We start from the raw sequence: 19208 nt of genomic DNA on the forward strand, positions 1-19208 counted from the left end.
AGTCATGTCCGACTCTTCGAGACTGCATGGACTGCAGCCCACCAGGCTCCTCCATCCATGGGATTTTCCAGGCAAGAGTACTAGAGTGGGGTGCCATTGCCTTCTCCGTCTATGAAGCTAGATAACCCTAAAACATAATTAAAAAAAAATAATTGCCACTTTACCAATAAATTCCACTTGAAGTCCTAACTTTCAAGAAAGGTGTCCCCTCCCCACACTTTGCTTTCTAAGAAAGTAGATTCACGGTGGTGGTTTAGTTGTTAAGTCATGACCCACTCTTTCCACCCCATGGACTTATAGCCCACCAGGCTCCTCTGTCCATGGGATTTTCCAGGCAAGAATACTGGAGTGTAGATTAGCACAGTGCTAATTCACTGAATAACACGAACATGAATTCAGGAACAATAAACTGACAGTAACAGTGATGAGGATATTCCTCCAGTCCAGATGAATAAAATTAAAATATAAACTGCTGACATATGAACGTGTGTGTGCTTAGCCGAGTCCAACTCTTTTCGAGCCCCCATAGAGTGCAGCCTGCCAGGCTCCTCTGTCCACTGGATTATCCTAGCAAGAATACTGGAGTGGGTTGCCATTTCCTTCCCCAATGCATGCATGCATGCTAAGTCGCTTCAGCTGTGTCCGACTCTGTGTGACCCTATGGACAGCAGCCCACCAGGCTCCTCTGTCGACAGGATTATCCTAGCAAGAATACCGGAGTGGGTTGCCATTTCCTCCTCCAGGGGATCTTCCCCGTCCAGAGATGGCATCCACCTCTCCTGCATTGGCAGGCAAATTCTTTATCACTGAGCCACCAGGGAAGCCTGCTGACATGCATACTGGATACAAAACCCAAGAAGATCAAGGTTAGGAAATCTGTGTTAAGAGAACAAAACCCACCTTACCCAGACATACAGGAGAAGTTGTTAGTCATCTTTACAATCAAGACTGTTTAAACATATGCAACAGCATTACATAAACCTTTCTAGTATCAGGAGATAATGCCTCTTTACCCACCACTGGACAAAAGAAGCATTTGAGGCTGACCTGGAAATCCACTGTCCCATATGTCTACAAAAATAAGGACAATTAGGAAACGTTATGAATTCTAAGAAATAGGAGCTAACTGGAAACATGCTGCCAAGTGTTTCAGGATTCCACATTATGAAACACCGTGCTCACAAGAGCCCTACCTGAAAAAAATTCTCAAATCAATCATCATCAATGCTTTTCCTCTGCGTCCAAAATCTAGAACTACCCTAGTGGGCACATACCTAAGCCAGTGGGTTTAAAGAATCACTACTTGGTGATGCTCTGGGCTCGTTGAAAAATTGGTCGTTGGCAATGCTGTACTACATACACCCTGTTTGCCCAAAATGCCTCCAACTGTCCAGCGATTTTCAAACTTCAGGGTCCTTCCGTTTAACACGGAGGACACAGATTCCGGGGCCCAAGCTCCGGGAGTCTTATTCAACGTGTCTAGGGAGGGAGACCTTAAACCCTCCTTTTCCAACCGACGGCCCGGTGGATCGGAAGCCCTGTGGTCCACCACCACGGGGCACCCGAGCCTGACAAAGTTCCCCAAGGAGCGCGCCTACTTCAACCAGCAGGACGTGTCTCAGAGGGAAAATCCAGGCTTGCCGGGGCTCGGGCGTCGTGGGGAAGCGCTCCGGGAGAGGCCGGGGCGTCCCCACCGGCGACGCCCGTCCTCAAGGAAGTGAAGAGGCTATGGCGATGGCGGGGGGGGGGGGGGGGGGGTGAGTTCCCCGCCTTTGCAGGAAGTCCCTGCGCTTTGCTGGAGGAACAGCTGGACTCTGAAGTCCTGCGGGGCTGACTTCTGGCAGCTCTGCCGCTTCCGAAGCCGGGCGCCCTCCGCGCTCGGGCCTCGGTCTCCTGCTCCGTGCAACGGGCTCCCGCGCCGCAACCACCTCTGCCCGCCCACTCCCGGGAAAGCCTAAGCCCAAACGAAACGAACTCGGCCGGTCGCGGGCACTCCCCGGCCCGGCGACACCCGGAGTGCGCGCCCAACGCTCCCCGCCCGGCCCGGCCCTAGGGCGGCCACTCACGGGTAGGCATGATGACCCCGAGCCGCGCTCGTCGCTGCGCCGAGGCTCAGCGGGGCCGCGCCGGGCGCGCTGACCGCATCACGACGGGCCAGCCGCCCGGGCCGCGGAGGCCGGGACGAGGCTAAGGGCGAAAGGCCGAAAGACACGACGCGGACCTCCGAGACCACGCAGGCGGAGCGGGCAGCAGCAGGCCCCCGCCGGCGCAGCCCCGCGCTGGACGACGCCGGGGCGACCCCACGCCCTGACGTCAGCACGTCGCCGACGTCCAGGCCCCGCCCCCCCGCAGGGCGGTGGCACTCGAAGGTGGGAGGGGCGGCATGGGGGGACTTGGGGACCTGCGGAAGGACTGCGCAGCGCTTTGGGCATCCTCGGACTTCGCTTTATTGTCAAAAAGGAGTGGTTTGAGTCACATTCGTTTTCACGAACCCTTATTCGAGGTGCATTAGCAACAATTATTTTCTTAGCAGTTGCACCTGTTTATGAGGTTGTAAGCTAAGCAGGATGGCGTTGAATGAATGCGTCTAGTACCCGTAGGGTTTTTCTCTTCTAAGCCCTTGAACTTGCAGTGCGTCTTTTATTCTCTGGAAGCGTGATTTATTTGAGACGTCCGGAGGTCCTCCGGGGCGGTGGCTGCGTCTGTTTTGAGAGGACAGAAAATGTAATTTCCTCTTGCTCCTTGGATGACTTTCAGAGAGATTTCATGCCTCCGGAGTTACTTTCCTCCAGAGACAGAGGTTCTGTCCACTTGACTGAGTCATTTTTCCTGACTCTCTGTCACTGGTAATTGATGTGTCTATTAGTCAACGGCCTAAGCTGGTACTTGGAGCCCAGAGCCTTCAGCAACCCACATATGCTTTGCTAGTCCTTATAGGATGCGGACAGCCTATGTGGAGAAAGAAATAGGAAGCCCACAGGGGTCTCAAACGGTGTTTCTCAAAGTGACTCAGGATTGTTTCTTGTGCCTGAATCACCTGGGAATCTACTAAAAATCGAATTCCTGCCTTCCTACCTAAACCCGATGAATCACACATGAGAGTGATTCAAGTATATATTTAGCTTTGAAATTCTTTGTCTTTGAGGGTAGTGCCAACATTCTAGTTAAGAAATGATGTGCAGTATGGAGAGGAGAAAGAAGGTGAAGATAAGAGAGGGCAGGGCTTGAGGGAGTTTGTCTTGAGGTGGACTTGTGAAAAAGCAGAATTAGCAAAAAAAAAAATTGAACTAGCAAAGACCTGGACAGCTCTTAAAGAGACTAGGGGAGGGTAGAGGGCAATTTAAAGTGAGTCAGGGAAGTGGATGAGAGGAGAGTGTACAATCCATATGTAGGAGACTGTTTCTTGCTAATGGTAAAGGCCAGATTACCAAGTACTTGGTTTTCTTTCAATGCCTTGCTGCATATTTTTATCATCTGTAACATCTTTCCTGCTCCCAGATACCTTGCCCAGACTTTCAGGACACCTTTACTGTAGCAGTTTATTCACTGAATCCTAATTAAAATTTTATACGTGCTTATATTCCACCAGTGGACTGTACACATTTCAGAAAATGGCAAAAACCATATTTGGTTCCTATGTCTGTATTCCAGCCTGGCGCACAGTAGGGGGGCTTGTTGTTGTTCAGTCCTGTTCAACTCTTTGCAACCCCATGGACTGCAGCACCCAGGCTTCTCTGTCCTTCACCATCTCCTGGAGCTTGCTCAAACTCATGTCCATTGAGTCAGTGATGCCATCCAACCATCTCATCCACTGTCATCCCCTTCTCCTCCTGCCTTCAGTCTTTCCCAGCATCAGGGTCTTTTCCAGTAAGTTCACTTGTCGCGTCAGGTGGCTAAAGTATTGGAGCTTCAGCTTCAGTATCAATCTTCCAATGAATATTCAGGATTGATTTCCTTTAGGATTGACTGGTTTTATCTCCTTGCAGTCCAAGGGACTTTCAAGAGTCTTCTTCTACACCACAGTTCGAAAGTATCTAAAGCATATTAATTTAACAACTATGTAAATAAAATACATATTTATTCAATGGATATAAAAATAAAGCAAGTACAATAGAACTAGTTAAAGAACAACTTTACATGCAAATGTGGAACTTGTCCTTTAAGAATCTAGGTTCTTTATAAGGACAATATCATTACAAGATCAGGAACAGCTTTCTATGGACCAGACAGCATGGCAGAGGAACCATGGAGGGGAGACCTCGATTTTTATACAGAAGGAAGTATTGGTGGTTGTGGAAAAGGAAAGGGCTGAATCTTACTGCATAAGCAGACTCCCTGCATTTGCTGTCTGCTGACTTGGGAGCAAAAGTGAGGCATATGTTAGTTACGTAACTCAAAGTTTGGAGTAAGGAAACGGATGGGGCTGGAAGAGCAGGAGACAACTTGGGAAGGAAAGCTGCTTTAGGGAGGGGGTGTGAAGAGAGGATGTGAGTTTCTCTTTTACGTATTAAGCCTGAGATGACGTCCAAGAGAAACATCTGAGCAAATAGATCTGAAGGCAGCTGGCATACCAGGTGGAAGGCAGGCAGAGGGATCTCAGAGAAATTTGGAAATCTTTGGCCCAGGGACAGAAGCTGAGGGCAGGAGTCAGAGAAAGCCTGCTGAGGGAGGGTGTGGAGCCAGAATGACAGAGATGGAGGAGAGCCAGAGGGCACAGTGCCCCAGAAGGCAAAGGAGGACACGCTGCTGAATGACAGACATCTCTGCTTACATTGTTCAAAAAAGATACAAGTCTCAGAGGCCCTGGATCATTTGACCCATAATGGGTTTGGGTTTTTTGGTTTTTTTAAAAACTCCCTCTTGGTCTTTTGGTTTTGTATCATTGCCAGAAATAAAGTCAGCAGCCAAAGATCCTAAGGAAGGGACAGCTGAAAATCAGGAATAATGATAGCACAGATAACAGATCACATAACCTAAGTGTTATGCCGAAGTGTTTTCCAAGTTAGTACAGGTGGGCTTTCAGTACAGTGTTACTGAACAGACCTCCTTTCCCTATCAAATCTTCTGGGTCAGGTTCTGCCTGTGTATTACCCCTTTCCTCACCTCAATTTCTAGAGGACTGATTCTTCCACCACCTTCTTTAGTACTTGAGCTAAGGGTGTTTGCCTGTCCTGAACCTCTCGTGAATACCCTTCCTATCCACTCTGTGCCAGTGCTCCTCTCTTAAAGCCAAATTTGGACTGGTAGGAACTGGAATTTATCGATCTCTGTGTCCCCGCACCTCCCAGCTCTGATTCTTACACACTGCGTGGGGCCAACACAAAGATGAGCCTCTGCATAGATCGCTCTTCCAGAAAGAATAGTTTCCGTCCAAATGGTATTAGAAATACCATTGTCGACATCCTATCAGAATATTTGCTTATAGCCCGAATTGCTCAAAATAGCTCTGCTTTAGGTTTAGTCCAGTATTTGTTCCAATTTCTAAATCAGGCACTGAGATGATTCACTTTTAATTAGCATGCATTTGCGTATTCAAAGGTATTTGCCAGCAAATTTACAGTTTATAGGAAATAGCTGTTATTTACTTCTCCCAAAAGCTTATTCCCAAAAGGTTATAATGATGCAATTTGATGCTCTCATTGCTTAGTTTTCTTTCTCACTAAATATTTATATCAGGAGTATACCCTTCTTGTTTTGTTTCACTCCATTCTATTTCCACCATCGTCTAATAGTGACTCAGGGTTTTCCGAGGTCACTTATGTTTTATGAGGCATCAAAACACAGACTTTGGACTTAGAAAACCTGGGTTTGAATCTTTCCTTCCCTCTTACCTAGCCTTTTGAGAATTTTTGACATCTCTGGATGTAATTTTCCTCAATTTCAAGATCAAGAGAGACTTCTGTGTTGTAACATTTTATGAGTCCCCTCAAGGCAGTAGTTCTCAACCTTGACTCAACTTTGGAATCACCAGGAGAGCTTTTAAAAAATAGCCATGCCCAGATCCTACTTCCCAGATTCTGATGTAGTTTGGTCTGCAGCGTAGCCTGGGTGTGGACCTAATTTAAAAGCTCCCCAGATGTTTTATGCGCAACCAAGGTGGAGATCCATCCTCTTAGGAAAGAGGTGAAGGACTTCCCTGATGGTCCAGCGGTTAAGACCTTACCTTGCAGTGCAGGGAGTGCAGGCTCGGTCCCTAGTCAGGGAGCTTAGACCCCACATGCCTTGAGGTCAAAGACCAAAACATAAAATAGAAGCAGTATTATGACAAATTCAATAAAGACTTTAAAATGGTCCACATCAAAAAAAAAAGAGAGAGAGAGAGAAAGCAAAGACTTGAAGTACAGTGAAGCTCTACCCAGGCATGCCACACATGTCATCAGGCTATTTCTGTTGCCATTTAAGCTCATGCATTTGAGAACACAGCACACTGAATGCCAGAGTAATTTTCTCACTTCCGTCGTTGTCAAAGAGGTTGGAAACACATGAGAACAAATAAAAAGGATGAGCCTCTAATCCAGAAGGTCATTCCCAACCCCTCTCTGTGCCAACTAGGACGGCGTGCAGGCACACACTCCACGAGCCAAATGTCACCGTCATCTCTGCTTTATAAAGAGAATTGCAAATGGATAGGGAGCAAAATCCTGAGATAATAAGGTTGAGTTCTTGATTAGAGCAGACAAAACAGCTGGTAACCCTTCCTTAGAAACACTATCATTTTAAACAATTAGAGAAGAGCATTATCTCCCATTGTTATTTACTAAAATACTAGCTAGCTTTAGTGTTTAACACAGGGTGTTAGAGTGGAACTGCTATAAGGAGACAGAGAAAAAAACTTCTTTTAAACGTAGAGGCACTGTAGGCAATGAGATCCTTTACAAGACAACTCGAATTAGATAGTATATATTGGTGTATTCTCTCTACATGAAACACACTGCTGCTGCTGCTGCTAAGTCGCTTCAGTCATGTCCGACTCTGTGCGACCCCATAGATGGCAGCCCACCAGGCTCCCCCCTCCCTGGGATTCTCCAGGCAAGAACACTGGAGTGGGTTGCCATTTCCCTCTCCAATGCATGAAAGTGAAAAGTGAAAGTGAAGTTGCTCAGTCGTGTCTGACCCTCAGCGACCCCATGGACTGCAGCCAACCAGGCTCCTCCATCCATGGGATTTTCCAGGCAAGAGTACTGGAGTAGGGTGCCATTGCCTTCTTCGTGAAACACACTAGATGCTTAATAAATATTTGAAGAAGAGAAGGAGAAAGAGGAAGACAGAGAGAGAGAGAGGAAGAAGCGGGGATGATAATAAACACAAAGGACATAAAGACAAGAAGCAAACATAGATAAATAAAAGTATTAGAAGAGGTTCTTTGTGGTGTCTTGGAGAAAAGTCCTCAGATTCTTCCTTCCCCTGACTGTGCACACTCTTGCAGTTGGCTTTGGTATTCTGTTTCCCCAGTCCTGACCCTGGAGACGCTGGACTGGCTTTGCAGCTTGCTTTGGCCAATGGGACAGAGATAAACACCATGCAAGCAGAGACTTAGAAAATGTGGTGAAGCCTGGGCTCCATTGGAGGAGAGAGGGCCCAGTGATCCCACCCATTCCAGATGAGCCCACTGTAAATCGGCGAGCCCCAACTGACCCTCCAACTCCACAAAGAGTCAAGAGTGACTCTTGCCAAGACTAGCATAAGAACTGCCTAGCTGAGACCATCCCAAATTGTCAGCACACAGAGGCATGAGCTAAATAACTCCTTATTTTAAGCCACCAAATTTGAGGGTGGTTAGTTATGTGCCCCATAACCCCTATTACTAGTTAGCATTTAGCTAGCATTAGTTAGCATATGAAAGAAAGAAAACTGAGTGCCAAAGAATTGATGCTTTTGAACTGTGGTGTTGAAGACTCTTGAGAGTCCCTTGGACTGCAAGGAGATCCAACCAGTCCATCCTAAAGAAAATCAGCCCCGAATATTCATTGGAAGGACTGATGCTGAAGTTGAAACTCCAATCCTTTGGGCTACCTGATGCGAAGAGCTGACTCATTTGAAGACCCTGATGCTGAGAAAGATTGAAGGCGGGAGGAGAAGAGGACCACAGAGGATGAGACGGTTGGATGGCATCACCGACTCAATGGACATGACTTTGAGTAGACTCCAGTGTTGAGGTCCTTTAATGGACCGGAACCTGGTGGTCCGGAGTCGACCAATAAGAAAGTAGAAAGAAAGAGGCTGATATTCCTTGGTTTACACAGAAAGCCAATAAAGCCCCTGCACAGGGCTTGCTCTGTTCATGGAGGCCTCAGGCACCCTCTCGATGGGGTGACGGCACAGAGAGCCTTCTTGAGAGGGTCTTAGAAGCCCGGGCTGGAAAGTGAACTCAGAGAACTTCTGTGCTCCAGGAAATCAGCCTGAAAGAGAGAGAGAGAAAGCAAGACCCGGGGACCAAAGCTCTGATGGAGCAAAGGTGTTTTATTCAACATTGTATAGTATTTATATTGTCTTACAAGATAGCTATTTTCAGCAGAGATATTACCACGTGGTTCATAAAAAGGAAGAGGGTACTTATCACCATATAGAATAACTAACGAGGGAAATGCCTGGATCCCTCAGCCCCGGGAGAGGCTTGCCTCTCCTCTTAATTCCTGAATATTCAGGAATTAATAAGGAACAGAGGATTCCTGACAGATCCAAAATAGCACACAGGAAGCCTCCTGTTTTAAATGCTTCCTGACAATTCCCCTATTTTATTATATTTGTAAAATGAAATTTGATTTGTATTCAGTTGTAGGCACTATTGTTAAAATGAATCAAGAGTAACACAAAATTGAGGTAATCCGGAAACAAGTCCAACCATGGGACGTTCTTCCCGGGGTCGTTGGTAATTGCAAATTACGTCAAGATCAAAGACTCAAAAGGGAATCATTTCTTAAAGAGGTAGAGGAATTAAGACAAGTATATAGTTTACAATTAATACAAGTTACAGAATGTAAAGTCTTATTGTAAATTTCCTATGGCTATAACAAAAGGAAGTGGGACATAGGCCTGTATAAAATATGACTGATTTTAGAAATAGTTACTTTGACCACAACCGCTCCCTGTAAAATGTCCGGTCCAAGTTCCAAGCTTTTCAGTGCTCGCCGCCCAAATGTCCCATTGTTTAGGCCCACTCTGTTTATCGAGGATGATTCGAGGAGGAGAAGGGGGTGCCATTCCAGTGTCAAGACAGCCAAGAAGTCCTTTGTTATAGTAATGTTTCATTAGTAACCTTTTACATAATGTTTTTTGTCCTTTCCCCAACTCTTTCCCTAAAGTTTCAGTAGTATAAACATGGTTTACGGACAAAAAAAGGGCAGTAAATAATCCAAGCAATGTCCGAAAGTCTTCTTTTGGAGGCAGGATGAAAGCCAAGTTTGTTGGCTGATGTTTATGGATAATTTCCCTGGGCCCAGGCACAATGGAAGGACTTCATAGCCTAAATAAATGTTAATTAGTTTTTCTTCCTCCCCAGGGTGTGATGGCTCCTTCAGGTTCTAGGGAGGGGGCATATGTATAGTCTTTAGTTGAAACTATTGGTCCTCTCTCTGTCCATTCGACCACCTGTAATATGGATGTGAGAGTTGGGCTGTGAAGAAGGCTGAGCGCCGAAGAATTGATGCTTTTGAACTGTGGTGTTGGAGAAGACTCTTGAGAGTCCCTTGGACTGCAAGGAGATCCAACCAGTCCATGCTGAAGGAGATCAGCCCTGGGATTTCTCTGGAAGGAATGATGCTAAAGCTAAAACTCCAGTACTTTGGCCACCTCATGTGAAGAGTTGACTCATTGGAGAAGACTCTGTGCTGGGAGGGATTGGGGACAGGAGGAGAAAGGGACGACAGAGGATGAGATGGCTGGATGGCATCACTGACTCGATGGACGTGAGTCTGAGTGAACTCCAGGAGTTGGTGATGGACAGGGAGGCCTGGCGTGCTGCGATTCCTGGGGTTGCAAAGAGTCGGACACGACTGAGTGACTGATCTAATCTGATCTGAATAGATGGGGGTTGGATATTAGTCGAGGTCCAGCAGGGGGAGGTACAGGCCAAAAGACTGAGCATTGCCAGGATTCAGGACTCGGAGGCAATCCCTGTTGAGAGACCAAATTTTCAGCTCGATTAGTAAGGGTTTTTATTTGTCCCCAAGTGGGGAGATCATAGGGTGATGCTGCCGAGGGCGGTGCTTTCTGGAGATCTTTAGAGCTGACATAGCCTATATTGGAATTTTTTCTTCCTGGGGTTTTTGTTGTTTCATCTCCATTTTGAATGCCAGGGGCCACCTTGGGTCGAATCTTCCGAAGAGGTTAAAAAAATTTTTTTAAATAAATAAAACTGTATTAACAATAGTTATAAGTTTAGAAAATATCTTATGTTGGAATCTAGTAAAGTCTACTTTAGATAAGGAAGACAGTAGTGAACCTTGTGTATTCTCCCTTTTTAAATTTTTTTATTTGTAACTTTAGTGTGTGATGTGTTTGTTTGACTATGTCTTCTGTCTGTGGGTTATAAGGAATACTTGTAATATGTTTAATAGAAAAATATTGTAAAAATTGTTTAAAGTGTCTAGAAATAAAGGCAGGGTATAGCATGTTGTGTAGCCTCATCACGAAGAGATGTGGCCCAGATAAAAGAGGAATTTGTGTCTATACAGACGTGTAGGAAAGAAAATGGAGGAAGTCTAGGGCAATGAGTTACATCCATTTGCCATAGTTCATTAGGTTGCAAACCACGAGGATTAATACCTTGTGCAATGGGTCGAAGATGTAGGGGTCTACAAGTAGAGCAATTACTAATAATTTCTTTAGCCTGGTGGTATGGGATTTTCCATAGCTGGAGTAGGGAGCCAGCATTGTTATGCAACAGAGCATGCTGTTCCTCTGGAGTAGCAAAGGAAACCACTTTATCAGCTTGTTCACTATCATAAATCATAGGGCCCGAAAGACAAGAATGTGTTCAAATATATGTAATATAAATGGGAGAATAGCAGTTTCTAACAACAGATTGTAGTTCAAAAAAGAGTTGTTGAATAATAGGTTGATTAGAGTTTATGGTGGAGGTTTCTATATTTTTAAATACAAAAACAGAAAATATAGAGTCAGAGACTATATTAATGGGGTAAGGATGTAGGCAAATAACTTGAATAAATGCATATAATTCATTTTGTTGAGCAGAATGAAATTTAGTATAAAAGACTTTATATTCCTTAAGAGACCAGAATGAAGCTTTGGCATTTTTAGTCCCATCTATATAAAAAACCTCAGCCTGTGGTATAGGCTGTGAGCTGATAATGCAAGAAATAATAAATTCAGTATTTTTGAAGAAATTCCACAGCATACCAGAAGGATAATGAAATGAAATTTCTCCAAAATATTTCAGATATGCCAATTTTGTGTAATAGTGGTAGGTGATGGGATTCCTGGTTGTAATGCACCCATAGGTTTCATAGATGAATTAACTTTTCTAAGGTCTGTTAGGAGACACCATTTTTAGATTTCTTTTTTTATAACAAAGATAGGAGAGTTCCAAGGAGAACAAGATTCTTCAATATGCTTTAATTCTAGTTGTGTATCTATAAGTTTCTTCAGTTCAGTTGCTCAGTCGTGTCCGACTCTTTGTGACCCCATGAATCACAGCACACCAGGCCTCCCTGTTCATCATCTTCTCCAGGAGTTCACTCAAACTCACGTCCATCAAGTCGGTGATGCCATCAAGCCATCTCATGCTCTGTCGTCCCCTTCTCCTCCTGCCCCCAATCCCTCTCAGGATCAGAGTCTTTTCCAATGAGTCAACTCTTTGCGTGAGGTGGCCAAAGTACTGGAGTTTCAGCTTTAGCATCATTCCTTCCAAAGAACACCCAGGGCTGATCTCCTTCAGAATGGACTGGTTGGATCTCCTTGCAGTCCAAGGGACTCTCAAGAGTCTTCTCCAACACCACAGTTCAAACGCATCAATTCTTTGGCACTCAGCTTTCTTCACAGTCCAACTCTCGCATCTATACATGACCACTGGAAAAACCATAGCCTTGACTAGATGGACCTTTGTTGGCAAAGTAATGTCTCTGCTTTTGAATATGCTATCTAGGTTGGTCATAACTTTCCTTCCAAGGAGTAAGCGTCTTTTAATTTCATGGCTGCAGTCACCATCTGCAGTGATTTTGGAGCCCAAAAAAATCAAGTCTGACACTGTTTCCACTGTTTCCCCATCTATTTCCCATGAAGTGGTGGGACCAGATGCTATGATCTTCGTTTTCTGAATGTTGAGCTTCAAGCCAACTTTTTCACTCTCCTCTTTCACTTTCATCGAGAGGCCTTTTAGTTCCTCTTCACTTTCTGCCATAAGGGTGGTGTCATCTGCATATCTGAGGTTATTGATATTTCTCCCGGCAATCTTGATTCCAGATTGTGCTTCTTCAAGCCCAGCGTTTCTCATGATGTACTCTGCATAAGTTTCTTGCTGCTGCTGCTGCTGCTAAGTTGCTTCAGTCGTGTCTGACTCTGTGTGACCCCATAGATGGCAGCCCACCAGGCTCCCCCGTCCCTGGGATTCTCCAGGCAAGAACACTGGAGTGGGTTGCCATTTCCTTCTCCAATGCATGAAAGTGAAAAGTGAAAGTGAAGTCACTCAGTCGTGTCTGACTCCTAGTGACCCCATGGACTGCAGCCTACCAGGCTCCTCCATCCATGGGATTTTCCAGGCAAGAGTACTGGAGTGGGGTGCCATTGCCTTCTCTGGCATAAGTTTCTTCAGTTCAGTTCAGTTCAGTTCAGTCGCTCAGTCGTGTCCAACTCTTTGCGACTCCATGAATCGCAGGATGCCAGGCCTCCCTGTCCATCACCAATTCCTGGAGTTCACTAAGACTCACGTCCATCGCGTCAGTGATGCCATCCAGCCATCTCATCCTCTGTCGTCCCCTTCTCCTCCTGCCCCCAATCCCTCCCAGCATCAGAGTTTTTTCCAGTGAATAAATTTCTGAGCCACCTGTAATTACTCTTTCTCATGTGATGGGCCACGGCTCTGTCCAAAAGGTTCGTCATTCTTCCAAGTTATTTTAATAAGTGTATTGTTTTTTAAATGTGCAGTGGCCCCTAGGAAAAATGTGGAATGTATATCTAAGTTTGTCATATCTTATATCTTTTTATTAAAAGCATATATCTTACCTTTTTTAGCAACTATGAAGTGTCTTGTATATTAGCATTTTATAGATTGGTGAATATATTTATTATATCATATTATAATATATATTTATTATATATATAAATATATTATACATTATATAATATATTTATTAATAGTTAAAAATCTCTTTAGTTTTCTGTAAGAAAAACTTTTTGTAAGAGGAAGTTAATATTTAGTAACTAATGTTTTAAAATCTTATTTTATTTGGAAATGACCTAGCTATTTAATAAACTTTTATTATTTAGTTTAGTACAACTCTAGAAATTTAAGTTATCTCAATCTTAAGAGATTATTTTAGATTATAATAATAGATTATTCTATTAAAATATAATTATTTATAATAGAGTTTATCTAAAAGTTTTCATCTCATTTATATATTTATATATATATACATATATATATATGTAAAGAGTTATCTTTTTGTTGACAAATTTAGTTTACCTTGCTTCTGCTGCTGCTGCTAAGTCACTTCAGTCATGTCCAACTCTGTGCGACCCCATAGACGGCAGCCCACCAGGCTCTACCATCCCTGGGATTCTCCAGGCAAGAACACTGGAGTGGGTTGCCATTTCCTTCTCCAATGCATGAAAGTGAAAAGTGAAAGTGAAGTCGCTCAATAAGTGTCTGACTCTTAGCGACCCCATGGACTGCAGCCTATCAGCCTCCTCCGTCCATGGGATTTTCCAGGCAAGAGTACTGGGTTGCCATTGCCTTCTCCGAAATATTTCTTTGAGCCCATGTTTTGAGGGGGGGAGGGGGAAGCAAGAATACTGGAGTGGGTTGCTATTCCCTTCTCCAGGAGATCTTCCCGACCCAGGGATTGAATCCAGGTCTCCCATGTTGTAGGCAGACACTTTACTGTCTGAGCCACCATGGAAGTCCAGTTTACCTTAAACCTAGGCATAATAAAAGTATTATATAATGTTGATGACTTAAGACATGTCTTAATTAGATTAGCAAAAAATTATATTTAAATTATATTTATATTTAAATAAACCTTATATTGAATATTAAATATTTTTTAGTTATGTGAATTTAAATGTAGATAGAGCTCATTAACTTCATATTATCTAAAAACAAAGCTGGTATATTGACAGCAGTTATGCCGGATGTAGAGGGTTTGAGGGAAAAGATGGAATTTGCCCCTGGTTTCTGGTGAAAGGGACCTGGGGGGGGGGGGGTCTCCTGCTTGGAGTTTCCTGGAATAGGTTTTCTTTCAATGTCAAATTTAGACTTACAATCTTTGGCCCAATGCATTCCTCTACAGTAACGAGGGAAGATTTTTGGAGGTTTTTTATTTTTTCCTTTTTTTTTTTTTTAGCTTTCTTAGGGCAGTCCCTTTTTAAATGGTTGTATTTCCACATGTAAAGCATCCTTCACTTCCCTTTCTTAAGTAGGTAACCATTGTTTCAGCTAGCATTTGCATCTTTTGAGTTTCTAATCCTAGATTGTGACAAGCCTTCAAATAATCAATAATAGTCCCTGTCTCACGAATTGGAGCTATAGCTTTTTGACATTCCTGATTTGCATTTTCATAAGCAAGTAATTTCTCTAGTTGCCTTTTGGCTTTTTCTCCAATTACAGTACGGGAAACAGCAGTTTGTAATCTAGCTAAAAAATCAGCATACATTTCATTAGGTCCCTGAACTTTAAATAAGTCATGAAGTAAAGTAAAAAAGTGATGGGGCTTTCCAGCTGTTTTACCCTTGTCTTAATACTTACCGGCCTCAGTAGGCCCAGGGGTCACTCCGTCCGAATCTGCATACGTGTACCAAGTCCCTGTTCAGGTGCCACTTGTTGAGGTCCTTTAATGGACTGGAACCTGGTGGTCCAGAGTCGACCAATAAGAAAGTAAAGGAGAGAGAAAGAGGCTGATATTCCTTGGTTTACGCAGAAAGCCAATAAAGCCCCTGCACGGGGCTTGCTCTGTTCACGGAGGCCTCAGGAGCCCTCTTGATGGGGCGAAGGCACAGAGAGGTTTCTCGAGAAGGTCTTAGAAGCCTGGGCAGGAAAGTGAACTCAGAGAGCCTCTGTGCTCCAGGAAATCAGCCTGAAAAAGAGAGAGAGAGAAAGCTCTCTCGGACACGGGGACACAGGGACCGAAGCTCTGATGGAGCAAAGTTGTTTTATTCAACATTGTGTAGGTATTTATACTGTCTTACAAGATAGCTATTTTCAGCAGAGATATTACCATATGGTTCATAAACAGGAAGAGGGTACTTATCACCATATAGAAAAACTAAAGAAGGAAATTATCTGGATCCCTCAGCCTGGGGAGAGGCTTCCTCTCCTCTTAATTCCTGAATATTCAGGAATTGATAAGGAATGGAGGATTCCTGACAGATCCAAAATCGCACACAGGAAGCCTCCTGTTAAATGCTTCCTGACACTCCAGGAGTTGGTGATGGACAGGGAGGCCTGGTGTGCTGTGGTCCATGGTGTTGCAAAGGGTCGGACACGACTGAGCGACTAAACTGAACTGAACTAAACTGAGTTAGCACATAGCTAACATCCTTTGCTGTTGTAAAGTCACTAAGTCATGTCTGACTCTTTGAGACCCTGTGGACGGCAGCACACCAGGCTTCCCTGTCCTTCATTACCTCCTGGAGTTTACTCAGACTCATGTCTACTGTGTCAGTGATGCCATCCAACCATCTCATCCTTTCTCACCCCCTTCTCCTGCCTTCAGTCTTTCCCAGCATCAGGGTCTTTTCCTATGGGTTGGCTCTTATCAGGTGGCCAAAGTATTGGAGCTTCAGCTTTAGCATCAGTCCTTCCAGTGAACATTCAGGGTTGATTTCATTTAGGATTGACTGGTTTGATCTCTTTGCAGTCCAAGGGACTCTCAAGAGTCTTCTCCAGCACTACAGTTCAAAAGCATCAATTCTTTGGCACTCAGCCTTCTTTATGGTCCAACTCTTACATCTGTACATGACTACTGAAAAAACCATAAAATTAATCACAGGAGGTATAACTTTTCATGATCTTAGTATGTACCCAGTATTGTACCATGTGCCTTACATGTATTTTCTGACAAAATGCTCACAAAACCCCTGAGTAGAAAAGCATGAGTATCCCACATTGATTTTAATAGAAGACTGAAGCTTGGGGAGATTAAATGGGTCTCAAAAGTCATATGGGCACTTAAATGGCACTGGAATTTGAACTCAGGTCTGTCTATACCAAACCCAAGCTCTTAACTACAGGCAGTACAGAGTCAGCTGAAGAACAGATCAGAGACTCAATAGGAGATGTAAGGGGAGACTCTGTGCAGTTAGAGTTTGTTTTATGGAAAAAATTGTCAAGCCCTCCAGGGGAGGAGTCATGTTTTCCAACTATTTCAACAACTTTAAGGGAAGCCAAGAGATCTTGTATTGATTCTTTTCCCATGGGGTGGAAGATGAATTACAGTCATAGTTTAGTTTACTCTTACTTAGATTGTTTACCATCTGAGCCACCAGGGAAGCCCTCCTCTTAAGAAAGAAATGAACAATTCTGATATGATTGATGTTTTCAAATAAGTTCTACCTATATCGGTGTTCAAGCTGGATTTAGAAAAGGCAGAGAAACCAGAGATCAAATTGCCAACATCTGCTGGATCATTGAAAAAGCAAGAGTGTTCCAGAAAAACATCTACTTTTGTTTTATTGACTATACCAAAGCCTTTGACTGTGTGGGTCACAACAAACTGTGGAAAATTCTTCAAGAGATGGGAATACCAGACCACTTGACCTGCCTCCTGAGAAATCTGTATGCAGGTCAAGAAGCAACAGTTAGAACTGGACATGGAACAACAGACTGGTTCCAAATCGGGAAAGGAGTACGTCAAGGCTGTATATTGTCATGCTGCTTATTTAACTTATATGCAGAGTACATCATGAGAAATGCCAGGCTGGATGAAGCACAAGCTTGAGTCAAGATTGCCAGGAGAAATATCAATAACCTCAGATAAGTAGATGACACCACCTTTATGGCAGAAAGCGAGGAAAGACTAAAGAGCCTCTTGATGAAAGTGAAAAAAGAGAGTGAAAAATTTGGCTTAAAAGTCAACATTCAGAAAATTAAGATCATGGCATCTGGTCCCATCAGTTCATGGAAAATAGATGGAGAAACAATGGAAACAGTGAGAAACTTTATTTTGGGGGGCTCCAAAATGACTGCAGATGGTGACTTCAGCCATGATATTAAAAGATGCTTGCTCTCTGGAAGAAAAGCTATGAACAACCTAGACAGCATATAAAAAGCAGAGGCATTACTTTGCCAACAAAAGTTTGTCTAGTCAGAGCTATGGTTTTTCCAAGAGTCGTGAATGGATGTGAGAGTTGGACCATAAAGAAAGCTGAGCGCTGAAGAATTGATGCTTTTGAACTGTGGTGTTGGAGAAGACTCCTGAGAGTCCCTTGGACTGTAAGGAGATCCAACCAGTCCATTCTGAAGGAGATCAGCCCTGGGATTTCTTTGGAAGGAATGATGCTAAAGCTGAAACTCCAATACTTTGGCCACCTGATGTAAAGAGCCGACTCATTTGAAAAGACCCTGATGCTTGGAAAGACTGAATGCAAGAGGAGAAGGGGACGACAAAGGATGAGATGGTTGGATGGCACCATCGACTCGATGGACATGAGTTTGAGTAAGCTCCAGAAGTTGGTGATGGACAGGGAAGCCTGGCATGCTGCAGTCCATGGGGTCTTAAAGAGTTGGACACGACTGAGTGACTGAACTGAACTGATATCAGTGTTCATCTTTCTCAGAAAAATGTTTTAAAATGTTGCATTTGATGGGATATGCAATGCATATAAAGTTCCTATGAGAAATCTTCATCCATAGACTGTGCCATTATGGTCTTTTAAGGGAGTGACTAAGTGGGGCTGTGGGGAGATTGTGCAGGCAAGAGAGAGAGCTGCCTATTAAATTTGCCTCAAGGATGTCCCTGGTGGTCCAGTGGCTAAGACTCCATGCTCCCAGTGCAGGGAGCCAGGGTTCAGCCCAGATCAGGGAACTAGATAGATCCTACATTCTGCACCTAAGAGTTCACGTGCCATAACTAAGACCCAGCACTGTCAAATAAATACATAAAATATTTAAATTTGCTTCAAATAAGCTAATAGCATTGGTTAAATAATATTGTTGTTATTCACTTGCTCAGTCATGTCTGACCTCTGAGACCCCATAGACTGCAGCATGCCAGGCTTCCCTGTCCTTCAGCATCTCCGGGAGCTTGCTCAAACTTATGTTCATTGAGTTGGTGATGCATTCCAACCACCTCGTCCTCTGTTGTCCCCTTCTCCTCCTGCCTTCAGTCTTTCCCTGCATCACGGTCTTTTCTAATGAATTGACTCTTCACATCAGGTGACAAAAGTATTGGAGTTTCAGTTTCAGCATCAGTCCTACCAATGATTATTCAGCGCTGATTTCCTTTAGGATGGATTGGTTGGGTCTCCTTGCAGTCCAAGGAACCCTCTAGAGTCTTCTCCAACACTACAGTTCGAAAGCATCAATTCTTTGGCGTTCAGCCTTCTTTATGGTCCAACTCTCACATCCACACATGACTACTGGGAAAACTATAAAGTAAATAATATTACTGCTAATATTACCTTAAATCATGAATGTGGGAGGGGGTGTGGTGTGGTTAGTTAGTCATTAGAAATGAAGGCAGAACATTTTATGCCTTTAAAGAAGAAACCCCATTACAATCAAACTTACTATATCCACCAAAATGAGGGAAGAGAGCGGCAGATCTGCTTGACAAAAAAAAAAAAACAAAAAAATCTCACAAGCAGGGGGCTGAAACCAGTGTCAGTGAGATTGTTGCAGAAACCAGTACTGGAGAAACCAAGCACCACACTCGGAGAGTTGGAGAACTCAGGTTTATTATCCCGGCGGGCCCGGAGGAGTTAACACTCCAAGCTGTGAGCCCTGAACAAAGGGGTTGCAGAGTTTTTATACACCAACAGACATGATTAAGCAGGTTTGCAGGGGTTGGGCAATTGTAAACAGCAGGACAAGGGTG

General features: G+C 43.9%; 1 protein-coding gene across 2 annotated transcripts in view; it reads right to left on the reverse strand.

Moving 5' to 3' along the window:
* EFR3A (EFR3 homolog A) overlaps positions 1–2322 on the reverse strand; it is an 88134-nt gene extending 85812 nt beyond the window's left edge. Inside the window, exon 1 of one of the 2 annotated variants that reach the window (XM_027560821.1) lies at positions 2067–2322. In XM_027560821.1, coding sequence (XP_027416622.1) covers positions 2067–2076 — 10 coding nt within the window. In that variant the 5' untranslated portion in view covers positions 2077–2322. The remainder of the gene's footprint in view (positions 1–2066) is intronic. The other variant, XM_027560822.1, reaches the window with a different exon arrangement.
* Positions 2323–19208: the final 16886 nt, after the last annotated feature.

The sequence above is a fragment of the Bos indicus x Bos taurus genome, chromosome 14, assembly GCF_003369695.1.
Source record: "Bos indicus x Bos taurus breed Angus x Brahman F1 hybrid chromosome 14, Bos_hybrid_MaternalHap_v2.0, whole genome shotgun sequence".
In the NCBI taxonomy this organism is placed as follows: Eukaryota; Metazoa; Chordata; class Mammalia; order Artiodactyla; family Bovidae; genus Bos; species Bos indicus x Bos taurus.